Raw genomic sequence first — 21,994 nt, 5'->3', positions numbered from 1 at the left:
TTTAACAATCCGGGCAATGAAAACAAACATGGCAAATTGAATCATGTCCCATGTTTCATATTCAAAACAAACATTTGAAACTAATTTCGTAGGGTCCATATTTCCATAGGATTTTTTTCACATATACAAATGAAAACGGATCCTTCCTGCCAAACTTGCAGTAAAAGCAGATGGAAAATCGTTCCTTTGGTTTTATTTGCAGAAGAACACCACCTTTTCACGTGCGAAGCGAAAGGAACTCAGAAATCCTCAGATTCGAATCCCCCGACCCTCCCATTTTCCGGGTTCTTTGCGCTTTCCATTCTTGCTCGTAACACATCGGCGAGTACTCGCGTCGATTTCTCATTCCTTCCACCGACCGTGTTGATTATTCATCATTTCTTTCTTGATTTCTTCGTTGTTGGTACCCAAATCAGAGTTCGCATCTTAGTGAATGACCGAAATTTCGAAACCTAGCGTTTGAATTCGGCTTTTCTCTGGCGTTTTTGGGCTTTAGTTCGTTTTCTGGCATCTGGGGAGTTGGAAATTGGGTCGGTTTCGATCTGGGTGTTCGTGGGTTTTGCTTATTCCTGGTAGGCCTGTGCTGAAGTGGGGCAAGATCGACACTGGTATGTGGTTTTCGGGAGTTTTCTTGCTCAGATCGTGCGAATTATGGTATTGCATTGAGTTCGGCTCGGAAGCTTGTGGGTTGATTAGGTAATTTTGGTCTTCATCACCATCAAGCGCCTCCGAATTGAAGGGTTTCGGTGTGACCTAACGGGCCCTGATGGCAACGAGGAATAGAACGCAGCAATACAAACAGTATAGGGATGGTCTCCGAAATGCTCGCGTCCATTCGAGCCCCTTTTCTTCTCCTTCAGGTGGTCCAGTAATCGAGATGGTGAGCGCTTCGCTTTTGCATCAGGGACGCTCTTATGCACCTCTCAGCACCGAAGATCCTGGGATTTCGCGGTTGGTGTTCTGGTTCATTTTTACGTTCCTTTTTTATTTCGTTGCCCATTATCGAAACTAGACTTGTTTTTCCTTTTGTGGGTGATCCAGTTTGTTTTAGTTTCTTGCTGCTAGAAAATTATAATTTTGATTAGCTGAAATTTGGATGTGAAAATCCATACTAGGGTAATAAAGATTTATCATTTGGAAGATGAAGATCTAGTAAATCAGTGTATGTTGCTTGTATTTTAACCGTGGAATCTCTGCATCCTTCGTGGTAACCTATTCTTTCCTGTGTGGCTCACTCTGATAGTCTTGTTCTTCGGATACTTGTGGAAGATCCAGCAAAAGTGTAATAGAGCATTTGCTTTTTCGATAAGCAGACATTTGTTTTTTGATGAATAAATCATCAATTCTATTCATGTTTCAAAAAGAGAAAAACAGAAGTTATTGTTTGTTAGGTCATCTATGTCGATGGCAGAGATTTTTCAGGATATTCATATTGTTTGAATTCAAAGCTTTCCCTTTCCTTATTTTGATGGCATGTGAAACACCTTGATTTTCAATGGTTCTGTGTCATCTCTTCCTTTATCGGAGTTATGGTTAGACCATCAGTGGCCAGGCCCATTCTTGAAATTGGTCAAATATGACTGGTTTGAATGATTCAGACATCTGGGCAATTATGTAGCTTACTCGATTCTGATACGATCTTTAACCATTAATTGCAATGCGTTTATTTAGCATCTTCTGACAAATGCTGACATCAGCTGAAACATGCAACTAACAGTGTTCTGAATTTTTGTTCTGCTTTTTAAATTGATGACAGCTATCAATTGCCCAAAACATAGCTATCTTCCTTTATGGCGAGTTCGACATCACGGGACGTGAGCCAGTGGTGTGACAACATGGCTGTTATCTAATCCTGATACCTTGATTATTTGATATTGGTATTTGCCAATTGTCTGACCTGTTTGTGAGAGTCATTGAATATTTATTCTGCAATTCATGTATAAGTTGTTGGGACAGATAACTGCTTTCTGTGGTTTGCTAGCAGAATCATGGTGTGCTCTAATCATTAAATGTGAAGGATGATAATGGCTCCTTACTAACAAAGATATCCTCCTTTTTTTTCTTTATTTCCATCCTAGTTGAGTCAGTACCAAGTATGATCAGCATCTCTGTTGAAGTACAAAAAGAGACAAAAGGGAATATAGGCTTAGTTGCCAAATATTGTTTTTTTGAAGATCAAGATTATATGCCCCAACAAAGCCTAGCTGTAAATTTTGGGAATGCAGGTATGTGCAGATATATGCACACAATGGAATTATGAGATGACATGGACCTTGTTTTTATTTTGTCACTTGTGCAGTTGGGCGAAGCTAAAGCTGATACAATTTTGATGAGTTTTAGTTAACCTTTTCTTTTTGTGCACCATACTATACTGGACTTACTATCATATGGTATGACAATTTGTTTCTTTTTCTTTTTGCTTTCTAGTTCTACTAAAACTTTTGAAAGCGCTTCTTAAATGCTTTCTAGTAATAAATGCTTCCTGATACACATGGACCTAAAAAACCCTTGCCTCTTACTTCTGCTTCCCACATTGGCAACCATAGAATCAGCCTACATCATGAAAGTTGCGCTAAATTTTTGGAAAAGCTTATGGTGAAAGATAATAATTAAAGCAATTGAAGTTCAACAAACCCTTGCAAAAGGAGGAGATCAAAGATCTTTATGGTTCCAAGATGTTTAGCATTTTGAACGATGGAATTACTGACATTATTAACAGGGCGATAGTTGTTGAACTGACAGTAATGCAGTTGAAGGAAACACTAGGGATAGGTGTAATGAACAACTGAAAGAACCACACCAAGATACTGTTTTGTCTTTTATAGCAAGCAATAGGGATGATGCTTCTAGATTGGTATATTCTGCAACTTGAAAAACACCTAGATTTTTTCCAGAATATCCATTTAGCCAGTGCCAGAAACTGCTACACTAGCTAGATCAAGAATGCGAGGTTATTATTAGCTATTGCACCTTTGCTTAGAAAGATGGAAAAGGGTTGAAAATTTATCTTCTAGTGGTATGTACTAGCTCAGCAATAGAAATGAATTAGGTGAGTCCTTGTAAAATTAGGAGAGTTAAAAAAATAGGAGTTTCAACTAGTTTTCATCATCAGATTAATGGATGTGTTAGAATTGGACTCTAGGAGGGAAAGGTGTTAGAGGAAGAGTTTCTATATCTACTAACACCATTCTAAACTAATATATTCTGATAAGTTGATCAGAGCATTGATTGTTTCAATATAAGGACTCTTTATTAGAAGTAGCTGCTCCACCATTTCGGGATGAGATCAAGCCTGAATAGAATAGTCCATTGAAGATGTATTGGAGGGGGACATATGATAAGAGTGAAGAGAGAACATTTCCATCCTTTTAGAAAATATCAAAGAGGAAATATAGTTCATATGATAGAGACACCAATAATTGCTTAATCACATGATTAAGATGAATCTTCTTTAGGGAGCAAAAATTGGCTTCTTCAATTCTAATTGAGGGGGAAGCTGCAGATAAAAGATAGTGAACATTCTGTCTCATACACATTAAATAGGTCACTTAGTAGGTAGAGAACATAGACTGACACCTCTCTCCATAAACATCCACACCTAGAGAGATAATGAGCAGGTTGGAAATTTATTCATGGTGGAACTACATTTGAAGCTGGAGGAACTACATTTGAAGCTGGAGCAAAAGTGTGTCAAGACAAAGTGGATTATGGCCCTCTTATTGGGAGAGATCCCACAATTGGGACCTGCACAAGTTTTTCCTTTTATCGTTTTATTTTGGAGCATGTGGTCTTGGAGAGTTAGCCAAATGAGACATTTGAAATTCATGAACTGTCTCACACCTGTTAGACCAGCTATTCAGTTGCAGACTAGCTATTTGGTTGCAGATTTGTATTTCTACATAGTGACATGCTTGTAATATTTATCCATTTTGGGGTATTCTGCTCATATTTTTAATCAAAGGCATTTTTTTAATTTGAGATGTGTGATTATAATAAAGGATGTTCAGCCCCTCCCAGTAGGCTGAATGGTTATTTCCCTAATTCTCCTTTTCCTCTCTTCTCTCCTCTTCCTCCTCTTATCTTCTCTTATTTGCATATTATCAAAGCAATATTGAATCCAATGAGGTCACGGTTCGATTTAGACAAGTGACCCAAGCTATTCTTCATACTATATCTTGGTCAGGTTTTTGAACTCTTCATTCTATCATCCTTACCCTGTGTCTTTCTTTCATTCTCTTACCCGAGACTTCTTCCTATCATATTTCTTTTCCTATCTTTTTCTGTAGATCTCTTCTTTGCTTTTCTAAAATTGACCAAAGCTTCTTTTTGGTCTTTAAAATATCATCTTAATCCTTTCTTAATCCCTCTTTTTCTCGATTCATTTTTACTTTTTTTTTTCTCATTTTTAAGGTTCTTTTGTTGAACAAAGAACAAGCCTATCTTAGATCTACTTTGCAGGCCATTCTCTTTCTCAAAAAGGGATTAGATAGGGGTGATGTCATCATGTTGAGGTTCTCCATATGACCACTGATGTCAACAGCATGGATGCTAGCATCAGCATCTACACACAACCAGTACTCCCTAGTCTAAGTTCAATAATGAATTCCCCTTTATTCTATCAAAAACAAAGAAAAATAACTTACTGACTGAAGGCTATACCCAAGCATGTGGCCTAGATCATGGCGAAACCTTAAGATAAATTGTTAATATGGGTATTTGTTTTGTTGTTAGCTACAAGAAATAAATGAAACATTGAACAACTTGACATTTAAAATGCATTCTTGCATGGAAATCTCTATGATGAGGTGCATATGGAGCACTTGGTTATAAAAGGGAATTCAAGTTTGTATGATTAAAAGGGCAATATATGGTCTTAAGCAAGCGTCAAACTCATAGTTTAAAAGCTTTTGTAATGCAGTTCGAGAGCATGGATTTTGTCTCAGCCTGGTTGCCTACTCTTTATTTGTGTTTGAAAAGGAATGTCATAAAATAACACAAAATTACAAGACATATCAATGGGCTCTAAGGTCAAATACACACCACTATGGGCAAATACACAAGCCACTAAGGGCAAATAACAAAGGCACTATTAGGGAGTAACCAGGTCAGTTTTTATCAAGTTCGATTCTGAATTGGGTCTAAAAGTAAGACCCAAACCTGACCCAATCTCATTCGGGTTCAGGTACACCTAAAAACTATGGACCCAGATGGGTTAACGGGTTCGGGTATGCATTATGTCAGGTATAATCGGTTCGGGTCTTTAATAGACCTATTCTAATTCTAGTCTAGGTATGGCTGAAAAAAGTCTACCCATATAGGTTGACGGGTTTGGGTATTATTGGTTTGGGTTTCAGTTTGGGTCTTGATATGATTAGCATTCTAGACCCAATTACTCGCCAATAAAAAAAATATTTAAATTGTGGAACAATACATCGTGCATCATACGATCGACACTACATGCATCATACCATCAACAAGACTCATAAAAACTAAAAAGGTTTAACAATATAGATTCTTTCATGGTAGTGAATATATATATATATATATATATATATATATATATATATATATATATATATATATATATATATATATATATATATATATATATATATATATATATATATATATATATATATATATATATAGGGTAATGCATCCGTGCTAAATGAAATATGCTAAATGGATTTTTCAGCTTTTTTTTTCAATTTTTTTTTGGAATTCTGGCCATACAGATGTGATCTATGTACTTTAATTTATAGGGATCATCTTTGAAGCGCTCGATTCCGACACATGGGTGGGTTTTATAAGGTTTAAAAGAAACGGTCCAAAATATTTGTAAATTTTTGAGGCTCTAAATATCATTTTTTTCTTCGAAAACACATGATCGAGGTGCAAATTCCTAGTAAATCGACAATGCCCAACACATTTATGGGGTCCGAACTGTGAAAAAAAACACCTGAAGAGCTATGTCACATGGGTGCGGGTGCGGGCGCGGGCGCGGGTGCGTGGATTCGGCACTTCCAAAAAACCCGGGTGCGGGGGTGCGGCAGGGGCATATATATATATATATATATATATATATATATATATATATATATATATATATATATATATATATATATATATAAGGGGGTCCGGGGTTCCCCCAACGCGGGTTTTTTCAAATTTCATTTTATATACAGCTGCATAGCGCACCCATCTCGTCAGGAGAACAGTGAATACTAACCCGACGCGGGTTTTTTCAAATTTCATTTTATATACAACTGCATCACGCACCCATCTCGTCAGGAGAACAGTGAATACTAATAGCCAGCAAGGCTACCACCATCATTATCATTTATTATGGAGAGAGAAAATCCTTTACGAAAAAGAGCAAGGCTACCACCATCATTATCATTTATTATGGAGAGAGAAAATCCTTTACGCAAAAAGAAGGATCAGCAAGGCTACCACCATCATTATCATTTATTATGGAGAGAGAAAATCCTTTACGAAAAAGAAGGATCAGGATTGAAAAGGCAGGAGCAGCAGCAGCAGCTGTCAACAGATTTTTTTTAAAAAAAAAATTCCGCAGCTCATTTCATAGGGCAATTTTTTTTAAAAAAAAAATCAAAAAAAAAAAAATGGACCTAAATGATCCTGGGTGCGGTCAACGCACCCAGGATCGGGTTGGCCGCACCCGCACCCGCATTGAGTCGCGTCGACGCGGGTGCGGCACCCTGCTAGCCGAATCCCTATGACATAGCTAAAGAGCCGAAAAACCCATTTAGCATGGATGTATTACTCTCTGTATATATATATATATATATATATATATATATATATATATATAGAGAGAGAGAGAGAGAGAGAGAGAGAGAGAGAGAGAGAGAGAGAGAGAGAGAGAGAGAGAGAGAGAGAGAGATGCAACTTTCAAGCTGTTATAGTGGTCATTCCCTGGTTTCTTCCTCTCAAGTCTCAAGTCTCAAAAGCTACAACGAGGAAAAAAATTAGAGACAACATGAGATAGAAGCCAAGAGAAGGCAAGACGTTAGATTTTTGGGAAACAACAAAGTGATAATCTTCAAGGGGAATGTCAATCGATCGTGCAACTGGTTTCCTTTGGAAACTTTCTAAATTCCAAGTAAAAAAAAATGTACCTAATCTCGGTCTGAACTGGCTGACTCGCCAACTCAGCCGAGTGAACCAGTTAAGGTATATAGTCAGGTCAGTTCGAGTTCGGGTGTATAATCTGCTCGGGTACAAAGCGGGTTCGGGCACATAATCTGGTCGGTTCAGTTTTAAAATATGGATAACCATTTGGGTTCGGGTAATCGGGTTGGGTCCGTTCGGGTTTGGGCCTTCATTTACAGTACTCAAGACCCGACCGGTTTTCACTAGGGGTCTAAATTATGGACCCAACCCAAACCCACGGGTCCACCAATATCGGTTCAGGACGTTAGGTCAGGTTGGGTATACCCGACCCAGTTACACCACTAGGCACCAAGGCACATGAGAGCATTCAAGAGCGAACAATACAAAAAATATTATTTCTCATTAATAAAATGCCTTTAACAGGCATCCTTTACAATGGTAAGTAACCCACATATATATATCATGATGATGAAGAGGACAAAAGAGAGGGCATAATGGCTGTTAGACATGCCTAACGGCTAGTAGCCAATATAGTTTCAAGCAAATAAAAAATTACATTAATATATATTATATAATATGTGTACAAAGGATATACACCAAGGATATACATATACATTTATACTTACAAATAATATATGTATAAACATACAAGTATTATATGCATATACATACATTTACTTGTGTGTGTGTGTGTGTGTGATGAGGACAAAAGAGAAGGCATACTATCTGATAGACATGCCTAATGGCTAGTAGCCAATAGCTACTTTCAAACAAATAAAAAATTACAAGATTTAATATATATTATATAATATATGTACATAGGGTATACATATACATTTATACTTACAAATAATATACGTATATATATAACAAGTATTATACACATATACCTACATATACTTGTGTGTGTGTGTTAAAAAATACATCAAATTTTAACACACTCTCTCAAACTTACATGTGAAAAAAAAGGTGAAGGCAATGTTTTAGTGGAGAGGTCTCCAAGCTGGTATTCTGATGATACATAAGGCAACTAAATTGTTCCTTTTAGATATTCTTTTTTAACATAATGGTAATCCATCTCTTTAGGCTTAGTCCGCCCATGCAACATGTGATTGTTGACTATATAGATTGCACTTTTGTTTTCACATCATATCTTTGATGGAATTTAGATGTTGATTCCCATTCTAAGTAATCTCTTTAACCATATAAGTTCAAAGGTCGTGGTTGCCATGGCATAATATTCAACTTTCGTTGATGATAGTGATACTTTTTGTTGCTTCTTAACCTCTAAGAAATAATTCAGTCTTCTAAACACACACAAAAGCTAGTAGTTGAGACTATCACTTCGATTTCTTCACAATCAAATTCAAAAAGGAAGAAAAATATTATAATAGTCCTTTAGTAATAGTGTTCTTAATATATTTGTTAATCCTTGAAACAACACTCATGCTATCTCACATAGGTGCAGGTATGGGTGGGGATGCGACAATGCGACACTTTAAAAAAACTTGGGTGTGGGGGCGCGGGAGGGTATATATATATATATATAATTTTTAATAGTTAAAAGTAACACTAATGAAATAAAAAACAATTATCATATCATCAATTCATCATGCATGCAATAAATCAAATTAGCAATCTACAATTTTATTCTTCATCAATAAAAACTAACACCACAATTAAATCAACCTAAATATATTATGGAAACAATCAGACAAGTAAAGCAAAAAAGAAATAAATTATACTAATAAAAGAAGTAAACAATACATAATTACATACCAAAAGTATTGTTAATATATATATATATATATATATATACTTATATGTACTTAACTGTAAACCGAAATACCCATCAAGGGTATTTCAGTCCTTTTACTGTAATAGGCATCAGCCTATTAGGGGTTGACAACCTGAGTTTTTCTTTTATTTTTTTGTATTTTTTCACTTTTTATTTTTTTGAGTTTTATTGGGAGTAGCTCCAAAGTAGCTCTTGGAGCTGCTCCCACCAATTATAAATATGACCGTTGGGAGCAGCCCAACGGTTACTTTGGGCTGCTCCCTTTGTGGCCCTTGTATTATAAATAGCTATATGACCCCTTGTATTTCTCAACTCATTTTCTTGAGTGTTTATATGCAATAACAATTTGTTAGACCCTTGTGTGGGTGATGCGTTTATTCAATCAAGTATTCTACTTGATTGAAGGTGTGTTCTTGTATGTGTATTGGATTCAATCCACTTCATTACATGGTATCAGAGATTTGGTGTTCTAAAGGGTGCTTGTTAGAAGAAAGATCATGATCAAGAGGATCGTAGATTTGGCAAAATTTAACAAAATTCTGATTGTTACATCGGAAAGCGAACCATCTCCAAAAAGTTTTGTATTGCATTCTCTTTCTCTTCTTCTTTTCTTTTCTCTTATTGTAAATAGAGAATGAAAGGGAAGTGATAGTCTCCATTCCCGTACGCCTAAATGACACCAACTATGTGATGTGGGCATTCATAGTAAAACATAAAATATTGGAAAAAGGGCTTTGGTTGACGGTACCGAAAATGAGCCTAAACTCATCTTTACAAAAATTGAGAATGAAAAATAAGTTGCTCTTCAAGGAGAGGAAATGGTTAAAGTCGTTTCCGAATATGAGAAAAGATGAAAGGAATGGAGGATGGGTCATTCCAAAATTATTGGATGACTCATGAATAGTGTGGACATTCACAAGTGTTCTAGTTTGGCGAAGTTTGACTTCACTAGTAATGCTTGAAAATATCTTAAAGACATGTATAGTCTTAAGGATATTGCGCATATATGTAACATTTAAAACAAAGTAAGGACTATGACTGAAGGGGTGATGAGCATAAGGGAGTACTACAATGCACTCTTTTTCCTTTGGGATGAATTGACCCTTATTGAGCCAAAGTGGCATTGCCCACAAGATGTTGAGCTCCGTGAAAATCAAATCAAAATAGAGCATTTTTATCCGTGAAAATCAAATCAAATCAAATCAATTCATAAATGGACTTAGGCCCGAATTTGAAGGAACTAAATTCGCTCTCCTTCGTAGAGGAGGGGTCCTCTCCATAGTTGAAACGCTTGAAGAATTAACTATGGAAGAAAATAGATTGAAAAGACAGTCCACTTCTAAGGATGAAAAATCCATGCTTGCTATGTCAAAGCCCGAAAATCATACTAAGAGTTATAAACCACTTCATTTTTTAAGAAATGAGAATGGTAGAAACCCCAATAACTATAAAAAGAGGGGTGATCATGATTCTAGAAAAGGTAAAAAAATTATTTGCTACCATTGCTATGAACCGGGACACATCAAACCTTTTTGTCCCAAAAGAAAGAAGGAGGATTATAAAGAAGACAAAACAGTGGCTTCAGTTGAAAGGAGTGAAGTGGACGACTCCAAATGCATCGGTTCACTCTCTTTAGCTCAACTAATGGAGGAGCTGCAACTTATGCTTAAAGCTCAAGCTTCTTCTTATTCAGGAGCGATCATATCTATAAGTGACAACCATGGTAAGACTTCTTGGATCCTAGACTCCGGTGCTTCATTTCATGTGACCCCTGATGAGTCAATATTGATCAAATGCAAGTTTAATTCAAATGATTCTTGTGTTTCAACTACCGATTGCACTTCATTGAAAATCAAAATTTTTGGTATTTATCAAATTAACCTATCTTTCGCATACCAAATATTAGAATAATGTCAAAATTAAATTTAAATCTCGTATCTATTTCTCAAATTGCGGACTATGGTTGCAAAATAGTTTTTTCATCTAATGTTTGTCTACTACAGGAGGGCAAGGCCATAGAAGAGGAGACCTCTATGTCATGGACAATCTTGAAGTACCAAAACAACTTTTTTGTAATTTTATAGAAAAGAAAGATATAAAAATTTGGCATAAAACACTACGACATCCTAGTGTGACCAAATTACAATTGTTTTCATTTCTTTCAAATTGTAAAGAAAAAAATTTTGTATGTGAAGATTGAATTCTTGGCAAAATGAAGTCTTTACCTTTTGGAACAAGACACCTTATAATTAAGAATTCATTTGAATTAGTGCATTCGGATGTATGGGGACCCACACCAGTAGTATCCAAAGGAGGCGTTTCTTATTATGTTGTGTTTATAGATGATTATAGTATACACTCTTGGATATTTTTTTTAAAACACAAATCAGAAGTATTTGATTGTTTTAAAAAAATTAACAGTTATATAAAGAATCAATTCAAAACCAATATTCAAATATTTAAAACTTATTCCGAGGAAGAATTTATGTCAAAAGAATTTGAAAATTATCTTGGCTTAAATGAGATTATACATAAAAAATTATGTCTGTACACTCTTCAACAAAATGGACTTGCCGAAAGGAAGCATAGACATATTATTGAGACCACTAGAACACTTCTAATATCTAGAAATGTTTCAAAAGATTTTTGGGCCGAAACCGTACTTACAGCGGTCTATTTGATAAATAGACCGCCTTCAAAAAATATTGAAAATGTCTCTCCCATTGAAAAACTTTGTAAAATATCTCCTGATTACAAAAGGTTGAGGATCTTCGGATGCAAATGTTTTGTTTTTACCAACAAGAATGATAAACTCTCCCCTAAAGCCATTCTTTGTATGTTTCTGGGCTATGCCAAAAACCAAAAATGATATAGGTGTTATGACATTGAAAGAAACAAATTGTATGTTTATCGAAATGTTATGTTTCTTGAAAATGAAAAAGGTTTTAGCAAAGATAATATCAGAGTTGTGATTATTCGTTCCTCTTTGACCTAGTCAATGATAAGTGTGAAAATATTCATGAAAGCCAAGACATGCACGTGAAAAATGAGAATGTGAGTAAGAATCTTGACAATGTAGACCTATCTCACAATAATTTACAAATCTATGCTCGACGTACTAAAGGTCACCCACCATGTGCTTTATAAAAATACTCTCAAAATCAAGAAGAAGACTCTTCTAGCCTTAGAAAATCTATAAGAATTTCAAGAGCTCCTAGTAGATTTGTATCATATGATTTTTTTGAACCAAGGTATAGATCTTGCCTAATGACCATTCACTCATATTCTGAACCTCAATCATATCATGAAGCTAAACATCCTCAAGAATGGGTTAAGGCCATGAACGGTGAGTTAGAAGTATTAGAAAGAGCAAAAACTTGATAGATCCAAACATTACCTAAAGAAAGAAAAACTATAGGATGCAGATGAGTATATAAGGTAAAAACCAAGTGCGATGGAACATTAAAAAGATATAAAGCTAGGTTAGTGGCCAAAGGATATACTCAAGAATATGGGATAGACTATGATGAGACGTTTGCCCCAATCGCTATCATGACTACTGTTAGAATTCTCATTGCTATAACATCGATTAGTGAATGGACTATATTTTAAATGGCAGTATGGATGAAAAAGTATATATGGATCCTCCACCTGGCTTGACTTTAACACCTGAAAAAGCTCTCCAATTACGTAAGGGCTTGTATGACTTAAAACAAGCTCCAAAAGCTTGATATGATATGTTTAGTAATGTGATGACATAATTTCATTTTAAATCTTGCTTTACTGATACTGCATTGTTTGTTAAGTCTTATGATGCAACAATGGTGATTTTACTACTGTACATAGATGATATGATAATTATAGGAGATGATAAGCAAAGAGTTAGCCATATCAAAGTTGTGCTTAAAGCCAACTTTGACATGACAAATCTTCGTTTTTATGATACTTTCTTGGAATAAAAGTTGCTTACTCACATCGTGGTTATTTTTTGTCACAGACTAAATACGCAACGGAGATCATTGAAAGATCAGGACTCTTGGATGAAAAATTGGTCGATACTCCGGAAGTCATAAATGCCAAAATGAAAATAGATGATGGAGAGCCCTTGCAAGATCCAACGCCCTACAGATAGATGATTGGGGCTTTGTCTTATCTTTCTATTACCCGCCCTGATATATTTTATGCTATTCATTCTACTAGTTAATTTCAGTATGCTCCCACTAAAGTACATATGAGCGTTGTAATGAGAATTGTTAGATATATTAAAAAATCTATTAATCTTGGTTTGTTTTTATCATCCTTTTCCTCACTAGAAGTTATTGCATATTTTGATTCTGATTGGGGAGGGAATGTCAATGATAGACGCTCAACCATTGGTTTATGTGTATTTATAGGTGATTCTCTAATTTCATGGTGATGCAAAAAGCAACAGAAGGTGTCACTCTCCTTCACTGAAGTTGAGTATCGAGCCATAACGACAACTACGTCTGAGTTAGTATAGCTGATACAACTTCTCGAAGACTTGGGGGTTCATGCTACATAACCTTCAAAATTGTATTGTGACAACAAGAGCGTTGTATACATTGCAAGCAATCATACATTCTATGAGAAGATGAAACACATTGAGATGGATTGCCACTACGTTCGTGAAGAATTCTTACGGAACACTATCATACTGCTTTATGTTCCATTTGAGTATCAACTCACGAATTTCTTCACCAAAGCGTTACCATCACCCAGATTTTATTTCGTACTTGGCAAACTCTCGATAGTTGTACCATGAGTTTAAGGGAGGGGTGTTAAGATATATATATATATATATATATATATATATATATATATATATATATATATACGTATATGTATATGTATATATATACATATACATATACTTATATGTATATATACTAAATTGTAAACCGAAATACCCATCAAGGGTATTTTGGTCCTTTTATACCCTTGTGTGGGTGATGTGTTGATTCAATCAAGTATTCGACTTGATTGAAGGTGTGTTCTTGCATGTGTATTGGATTCAATCCATTTCATTACAAGTATATTCTGCGCAATGTATATGACGATGAGGTAATGATCCTTATATTTTTTGTTTCATCATCAAATTCATTATAAGAAGGAAGAGCCACCTAAGATAAGTCCATGTTTATAATGTTTAAATCATTCTCCCCCTCTAAGTTAGACTCATCTGGGTTTACATCCCAAAATTTGGATGATCCTTGTTTGCATTGCAATCAAAATTTTAAAATGTTAAATACTTGCATATTTAAATAAAGAAACTAAGAAATAGTCAAATAACTAAGATAGCAATTAATACTTTTATTCTTCATTGGTTCGTGAAAGTAATCGAAGATTGAAATGAACAAAGACTAAATCTTCTGCACGCTTGCTGGTGAGTTTGTTTCTCTTCATATTATGGATTTGAGCATATGTGATCTATTTTTTTTACAACAAGATGATCTAATTTGGTTTTATGCCTGAAAGATCAACTATGGAAGCTATACATCTTCTTAGACAACTTATTGAGAGATTTAGAGAGAGGAACAAAGATTTGCATATGGTTTTTATTGATTTGGAGAAGGCATACAATAGAGTACCTAGGGATGTTCTCTGGTGGACAATGATGAAGAAGGGTGTTTCTCTCAAGTACATTAGTATAATTAAAGATATATACAAAGGAGTAGTAACCAATGTCCGCACTTGTGGAGGGGTGACAACCAATTTTCCTATAACGGTTGGGTTACATCAAGGATCTACTTTAAGCCCTTTCCTATTTGCTATAGTGATGGATGAGCTTACGAGATCAATTCAAGAAAATGTGCCGTGGTGTATGTTGTTTGCTGATGATATTGTTTTGATTTATGAGTCTAGAGTTGGGGTTAATGCTAAGTTAGAATTATGGAGACAAACATTGGAAGCAAGAGGTTTTAAGTTGAGTAAGAGTAAGACAAAATATATGGAATGTCGGTTTAGTAAGCAACGAAGTAGTGATGGGAGTGTAGTGAAGCTTGGTGAGCAAGAAATACCGGTGGATGATTGTTTCAAATATTTGGGATCTATCATTCAAAAGTATGAAGAAATTAATGGAGATGTAAATCATAGGATAAAGGTTGGGTGGATGAAATGGAAAAGTGCAACTGGAGTGTTGTGCGATCGTAGAATGCCATTGCAGTTGAAGGGAAAGTTTTATAGGACGACTATTAGGCCCGCTTTACTATATGGTACGAAATGTTGGGCTGCCAAGAGACATTATATTCAAAAAATGAGTGTAGCTGAGATGCGTATGCTGAGATGGATGTGTGGAAATACAATAAAAGATAAGATTCGAAACAAGGAGATACGTAAGAAGGTAGGCATTGCACTCATTGAAATTTAGATGAGAGAGAATCATTTACGGTGGTTTGGACATATTCGGCGAAGGCTTAATGATGCTCCAGTTAGAAGGATGGAGAAATAGGAAAATATATTAGTTAAAAGAGGTCGGGGTAGGCCTAGGAAGACATGGATGGAGATGATAGGAAAGGATATGAATGCTTTGAACCTCATCGAGGACATGGCATTAGATAGAAATGATTGGAGGAGAAAGATTCATGTGGAAGACCTAGAATGATTTTCTTTTTTGGTTCATATCGCCGACCCCAATTGTTTTGGGATGAAGACGTAGTTGTTGTTGTTGTATGAAATATCTGGCTAAGATATTAATCTCAATGCAAGACGTTGAAGAAGAGACATTTTTGATCCATATGTTGACTACCATATGATAGGATCTATATCCTCTTCCTCTCTCGCTATATAACTTCGAAGATGAAAAATTTTCAAACTCTTATGTAACTTGATTTAGAATATGTGATTCTCGATAAAGTCTTGCCATACACATTTTTACGTCTTGATAGCTCTGAGTCTAAATTTGGAGGGACACAACTAACACCACCTTCCTGACCCTTCTTTGCATAATATTTGGGATTGGGAAAATGTGTCATGCAATGCAAATGAGTGTTGCTCGTATCCCATCTTCTGATTAAAATTGAATGTATATGATTAGAAAATTCTTAATTATCCACTGAAAGATTTTTTTCCTTACACTTGAAAACTACAACTTGATTTTTTTAATCATATTATCTCACATTTCATAAACTTTGTGAAGCATGAGTTTATCCATGTCAACTTCTTTTAGCATTTCCCAAATAGGTTGCGTAAACTCAAGAAAGTATACGACTCTATCAAAAAACTCATCATTAATAATGAATTTTTTAATTTCTTGAGCTTTGACAACATCAACACGATAGAATGTTCAATTCTCATCAGTCACCATATTAACCAAATCATTCTTGACTTCCTTAATTCTTTTCATCATCACAATAATGGATGCAAAATGTATTTCAGCAACCTTCAACAATTTTATATCAGAATGCTTATTAAATATGATATTATCATGATGGTGGTTGACAACAAAATGCTTAATGCTTTTGACATTTTTTTTAATTCCTCAATTCATGAACATAGAGTATATGGTGACTTTAGCATGATATTTTTGAGGGTCAGATTCAAGTTGTGTGCTACACAAAGAGTCCAAAAAATATGAAGATACTCACTCTCCAAACTCAATACTGCATTTTTACAAACTATAGTATTGTCTGTGATGGCTTGCAATACTTTCTGATCACTCATTTCTTTTATTACTTTTATAAACAATCTTTTCAAATAATCAACATTTTTATATTGCTCAGATGCATCAATTTCTTTTAAAAATACTAGGCCACTAAGCAAAGAAACAATAAAATTAATCAATAGATGCCTTTGAATATCTGTCTACCTATCAAAAACAATGAAAACTCTATTTTGTTCTCATGAAATTTTTTTAATCTCTAGCAATCTCTCAACATTTGCCCTCTCTTCTGCAAGAATTGTCGTTCATAGTTTTTCTGAGCTTGGAGGTAGATAACTACTTAAGTCACAATTTGCCATTGAAGTAATTAAATTCTTCTAATAAAGATTCTAGTTGCATTAAATGGAAGAATGTCCTAACACAAGGTGACGTGCACTAACAACCTATGTCACCTGGGTACGACACGCTAATTCAAAAAAATGTGGGTACGGGAACACAACTATATATATGTATATTAAATATCACATAAATACAAAATAAATTGAATATAATCTAAATATATATGCTATATCTAAAATATATATTATATACTAAAAATATAAAGTTATAAACTGAACATATAAATTGAATACAAACATGTATGTACGGAGGGTAAAAAGGCATGTCCAGGTGTCGATGTGTGTCGACACAGGAACACGTGTCAACACGGGTACGGAGGGAAAAATGGATTGTCCGTGTGACATAGCTAACAACTCCTACCAAACAAGTGGAGCCCCCATTTGTAGGGGTAAATGACCATGATCATGATTTAAAAAAAAAAAAAAGTTTTTCAAAATCAAGAAAAATTGGTGCATTTAAACTGTCAATTTTGTATTTCCGGCAAAAACCTGTACCCAGGTTGGATTCTGGCAATTCAAAGGCTGCTTCCCACTAAAAACAGCTTGTACTTCACAACCATAGGGTCATTTGGACCAAAAAACAAAATACAATAAATGGAGCTTGCAAAGTCATTTGTACATGCAAATGATTGTAGCATATATATATATATATATGGGTTGAGATTTGCTACAGTCGCTTCTAGGTGCAAACCACCTAGAAAATGGGGCAGAATTGTTTTTTTCTCACATCTAACACTATAGATGTGATGTACATGTTTTGTTTAGTGGGAACCGGCTTTTGGATCGCCGGAATCTGACCTGTATGTAGGTGTTTCTGGTGATCCAAAAATCAACGGGTATGAAGTTATCAATTTTTCCGACTCATAAAAACATGTTTTTTCGTCAAAAAACATGATCCAAGAGGTGATTCCAACTAAATCGAGCTTGCTGAACACATCTATGAGGTTAGATTGTGTCAAAACAACTTTCATCGTGAGATTCAAACTAGATTGTAGGTACAATCGTTTGTACCAAATATAAACCCTATATATATATATATATATATATATATATATATATATATATATATATATATATATATATATATAAAGCAGGATCCTATTTTTCTCTGCTACTCCCTTAAGTAACAGAGCATTTGGAAATACTGCTTTTTGAAAGAAAATGTCTACCATAAAGGATCCAATGACTCAACTAGCACTTAAAACCAAGGGGCTTTGACTTTGATGGTCACAAGGTTGCAAACTCGCAACATGGACTTTGGTAGCACTATTCTTTCATCTTTATTTGATATACTTGATGAAGAAGTGTAACATGTGTGATGCTTATTTTCATGAATTGATCTTTTCAAGTGTTTTGGAATGATCCATAGGATGTCAAGTTTCTAAGTTCTCGCAAGTTTTTGTATGAACTGCATGATGTTAGCTTTCTTGACGAAGTTTTTGTATGTTAGTTTGCTAATTCATTTACTTTAGCAGACATGTTTTTAGATTTCATTTACTCTTGTATTGATTAGTAACTGTTAGTTAACTATGGCTTTGTTCTTAGTTAATAACTTCGTCTAGCATAATTGTATGTCTGCGTGTATGTGTATGTGTGAGAGAGATGTCATTACTTTCACTTTATAGAATATAATTCATAAAAGGCAGTTAATTAGGTGAGACAAATCCATATAATATCATTCAACTAAGGCCAATCATAATATGGATATCTGATAGATATTGCAAATTAGTCTGCTGTATAGTTGTTCCACATCTACTAATTGCACGCCAACATGATAGCTTTTTGTTTTCTTCACTTGCGTTATTCCATGGGTCATATCTTTTGACCAAGAATGATTGTATTGGCTACTGCAGTAGGGGTACAGTTACTGTAGGGCTACCTCCAGCTTGGGTGGATGTTTCAGAAGAAATAACCACAGACATGCAATGTGCAAAACAAAAAGTTATTGAATTGGTTAGGGCTCATGAGGGCGCTCTACTTGATGTTTTCAACAACAAACACCAGCATGTGATTGAGGCTCTTACGCAAGAGATTACATGCTTACTGAAAAGATCTGAGCGAAATTTACAAAAGCTATCTGCTAATGGGCACTCGGAAGATTCCAATGTGCGCAAAAATGTGCAGGTAAAGAGATTTGTATAATGGGTAATTATGATGTGATATATGAGTGGATTTTCTGCAATTTTCTTTTCCACGCGCGCGCACACACACACACACACACACACACACATCTATATATATATATATATATATTGATGCGGATTGTCAGGGCCTTTTTATGTAGGCTTGCTTTGACGTTGAAGTAGCATTTGCTTCCTTAACAAGGGTTGAAGTAGGCTTCCTTAACAAGGGTAGCTGTGTGGTCTTGTATCTTAAAACCCGTTGCAAATGTGAAAGCAGGCTTTGGTCCTTTTCGCAATTTAGGAACTATTATGTTCATTCTACTCTCCGCACCACCTGTTTATCTCATGTGAGCAAGGACACATGGGAATGATTATGGTGGTCCAAGCTCTGTGTCACATAAATATAATCTCCTATCCTTTTCACTAGATCCTTTTGATGGAGATAAATCTCAGCTTAAATTACTCTTTTGCAGTGTTCTCTTGCAACTGATCTTCAGAAGCTCTCGATGGAATTTCGGAAGAAACAATCTTTGTATTTAAAACGTCTTCAACAGCAAAAAGAGGTTTGCTTTGCCCTTTCTTCTCTTGGTTGTTATTCAAGAATAACTAGACTCGTTGAAACTTAGGTACACGAAACTTAATCATGCTATATGGCTTTTATCTTTCCAAACACTTATTGATTTCTTTATTGGTTTGCTCCTATCAAGGGAAAGGATCAGGTTGACTTGGAGATCAATCTGAATGACAGCACATCTAAAGTGAAAGATGACGACTTTATTGACATGGTATGTTATTTTCTAAGTCGTGTGTGTTGAAAAGCATATTGGTTATTGAGAAAAACTTCTTTACTTTTGACTGATTGTTACGTGATCTGGTTATCAATGATGGTTACATACTCTGAAGCCGAAACTCTCTCATGACCATTTAACTGCCTAGAATTTGAAAGTTTTTGGTGGTCGAGTGTATTTAGGGATGAAAACAGAATGGGTTTGGTTTGGATACCCGACCGAACTGAACCCGTTTACTTTGGTTTGGTAGAAAATTTCAGATCCGACTAGTAATCAGATTCAGGTTCGGTATTGAGTTTTGCAGTCAAACCCGAACCTGACTAAAACCTGACCCAGTTAAGTGTAAATTTCTGGTTTTAAGCTAGTCGGTTTCAGATTCAATTTTATCTAATTCCATCCAAACCCAAATCCAAAACCGATTAGGTCATATCAGGTATTGCCTAAACCTGACCCGAGTTTGACCCGTTTACATCCCTAAGTTTATTTGGAAAAGGTGGCAGAAGCTATATGTGGTGTCAAATCTTTCATTCATGATATTCTGTTTGTTATAGACAGCATACCTACAATTTGGACATAAGTAACATGCATATTCACAGTGGCATTTTGACAATTTTATTACTTTCCTAAGAAAGATAAAAACAAAACTCAGTATGTTCTGTTTTTGTGCTTGAAATTGAGCAGTTTCTCTTGGCATATCTTGTATTTGTCTCTGACACTAATTATGGCAACCACTGTTGTTGAAACTGAATCTCTTGGGTTGCCTTGATACGATAGGGTTTTGATGAATACCACATGTCTGTACTGAAGAGAAGCGAGGCCTTAACTATTGAAAGGGAAAGGGAAATTTCCCAGGTTTGACATGCAACCTTGAATAATGTTACAACCACCAGTGAATCTTTTATTATCCAACTTTTCTGACCTGCAATACTGTAGGTGGTGCAATCAGTAAATGAGCTTGCTCAGATAATGAAAGATCTTTCTGTCCTAGTAATAGATCAGGTAGAAATCTATAAACTTCCCTTTTTGAGCTGATGATTTCGTTTCCCTGATTTCTGAGACTAAATGTATTTTCTTTGAGAAGGGAACTATTGTGGATCGGATTGACTACAACATCCAAAATGTTGCAGCCACAGTTGATGAGGGGCTAAAACAATTGCAGAAGGTACAAATTCCATATTTTATGTCTTGTTCTTTTGCTGTATCATATTTGCAGGCATTTAAATGTAACATCCTTTCTATCACAGGCTGAAAGAACACAGAGAAAGGGAGGCATGGTTATGTGTGCTACAGTTCTTGTGATTATGTGCTTTGTGATGCTTCTCTTGTTAATTCTCAAAACCATATTCTTGTGATCCAAGAGATGTCATTTTTCCCCTTTTTTGGATTTAGTGTCAATCAAGTCTTGCTTTCAGCTTCTTACATGTGTGCAAGCTCATTGGTGGTTTGGTCCGAATAGTGCAATACGTAGTACTGGATATTCACAATGCTCCACGTTTGGTAACATGGTAAATGTAGCAATTGCACAAGGTAGCTGTGATGAGATTCAGGGATTTTATTGAACTGCATGCTATTGTTTGAGGGATTAAGCTGGTGATATCAGAATCCCACAGTTTTGGAGATTTGTCCACCTTCGGCATCTTTGACTGTATTCTTACAAAGTGAGCTTTTTTAATAGCATAATCCATTTTTCAGTCACTTCATATGCAAAAAAAGCTTCCATGAATTTCTGTTTCATGTGTGTGTGCACGCTTGTTCACGGCTGAACACAAACGTGATTTGAGTGCACTTTTTTTTTTCAATCTCTTGGTATGTGAAATAGACGTAACCAAGAGTTGTTGATAATGACCTGGCTTATGACCATTTTGCCTGCATTTGTTTATTGGATCTTCTTTAGCGAAACACTTAAAGCATCTGTGCCGATGCTGCTCACTGTATCTACTTTGGCGAGGTGGTCTTATTCATTTGCTTGTCTTCTTTGTTCTGATACCAAATGCTGGGTCTATATCATATAAGCTTTGGGTGCTTCTGGAAGATCTTGTTAGGGTAATTCACGTAACATGGTGAAGCGAAGTTGGCTGTCCCAAAAACTAATCATGCAAGCTCTGGGGGCGGAATGGAATAGCCTCGTGGCC

General features: G+C 35.5%; 1 protein-coding gene across 1 annotated transcript; it reads left to right on the top strand.

The window, feature by feature from the left end:
• Nucleotides 1-218: 218 nt before the first annotated feature.
• Nucleotides 219-21,557, top strand: LOC149822613 (syntaxin-43-like). The gene is made up of 8 exons (XM_089981672.1): nt 219-951; nt 18,805-19,075; nt 19,548-19,637; nt 19,782-19,859; nt 20,637-20,714; nt 20,796-20,861; nt 20,944-21,024; nt 21,107-21,557. The coding sequence occupies exons 1-8, from the start codon at nt 767-769 to the stop codon at nt 21,212-21,214; spliced, it is 957 nt and encodes a 318-aa protein (XP_089837798.1). The 5' UTR covers nt 219-766; the 3' UTR covers nt 21,215-21,557.
• Nucleotides 21,558-21,994: the final 437 nt, after the last annotated feature.

The sequence above is a fragment of the Nuphar pumila genome, chromosome 11 (genome assembly GCF_984573655.1).
Source record: "Nuphar pumila chromosome 11, dmNupPumi1.hap1.1, whole genome shotgun sequence".
In the NCBI taxonomy this organism is placed as follows: Eukaryota; Viridiplantae; Streptophyta; class Magnoliopsida; order Nymphaeales; family Nymphaeaceae; genus Nuphar; species Nuphar pumila.
The sequence above is the reverse complement of the archived record's forward strand: the minus strand, read 5'-3'. Positions and strand labels throughout refer to the sequence as shown.

Bases quoted from the DNA above. Each gene is read 5' to 3' on its own strand.
- LOC149822613 (XM_089981672.1), top strand. From the start codon at position 767: ATGGCAACGAGGAATAGAACGCAGCAATACAAACAGTATAGGGATGGT. The intron at 19,076-19,547 runs GTAAAGAGATTT...ACTCTTTTGCAG, and splicing joins ATGTGCGCAAAAATGTGCAG to TGTTCTCTTGCAACTGATCT. The intron at 19,860-20,636 runs GTATGTTATTTT...TTGATACGATAG, and splicing joins ATGACGACTTTATTGACATG to GGTTTTGATGAATACCACAT.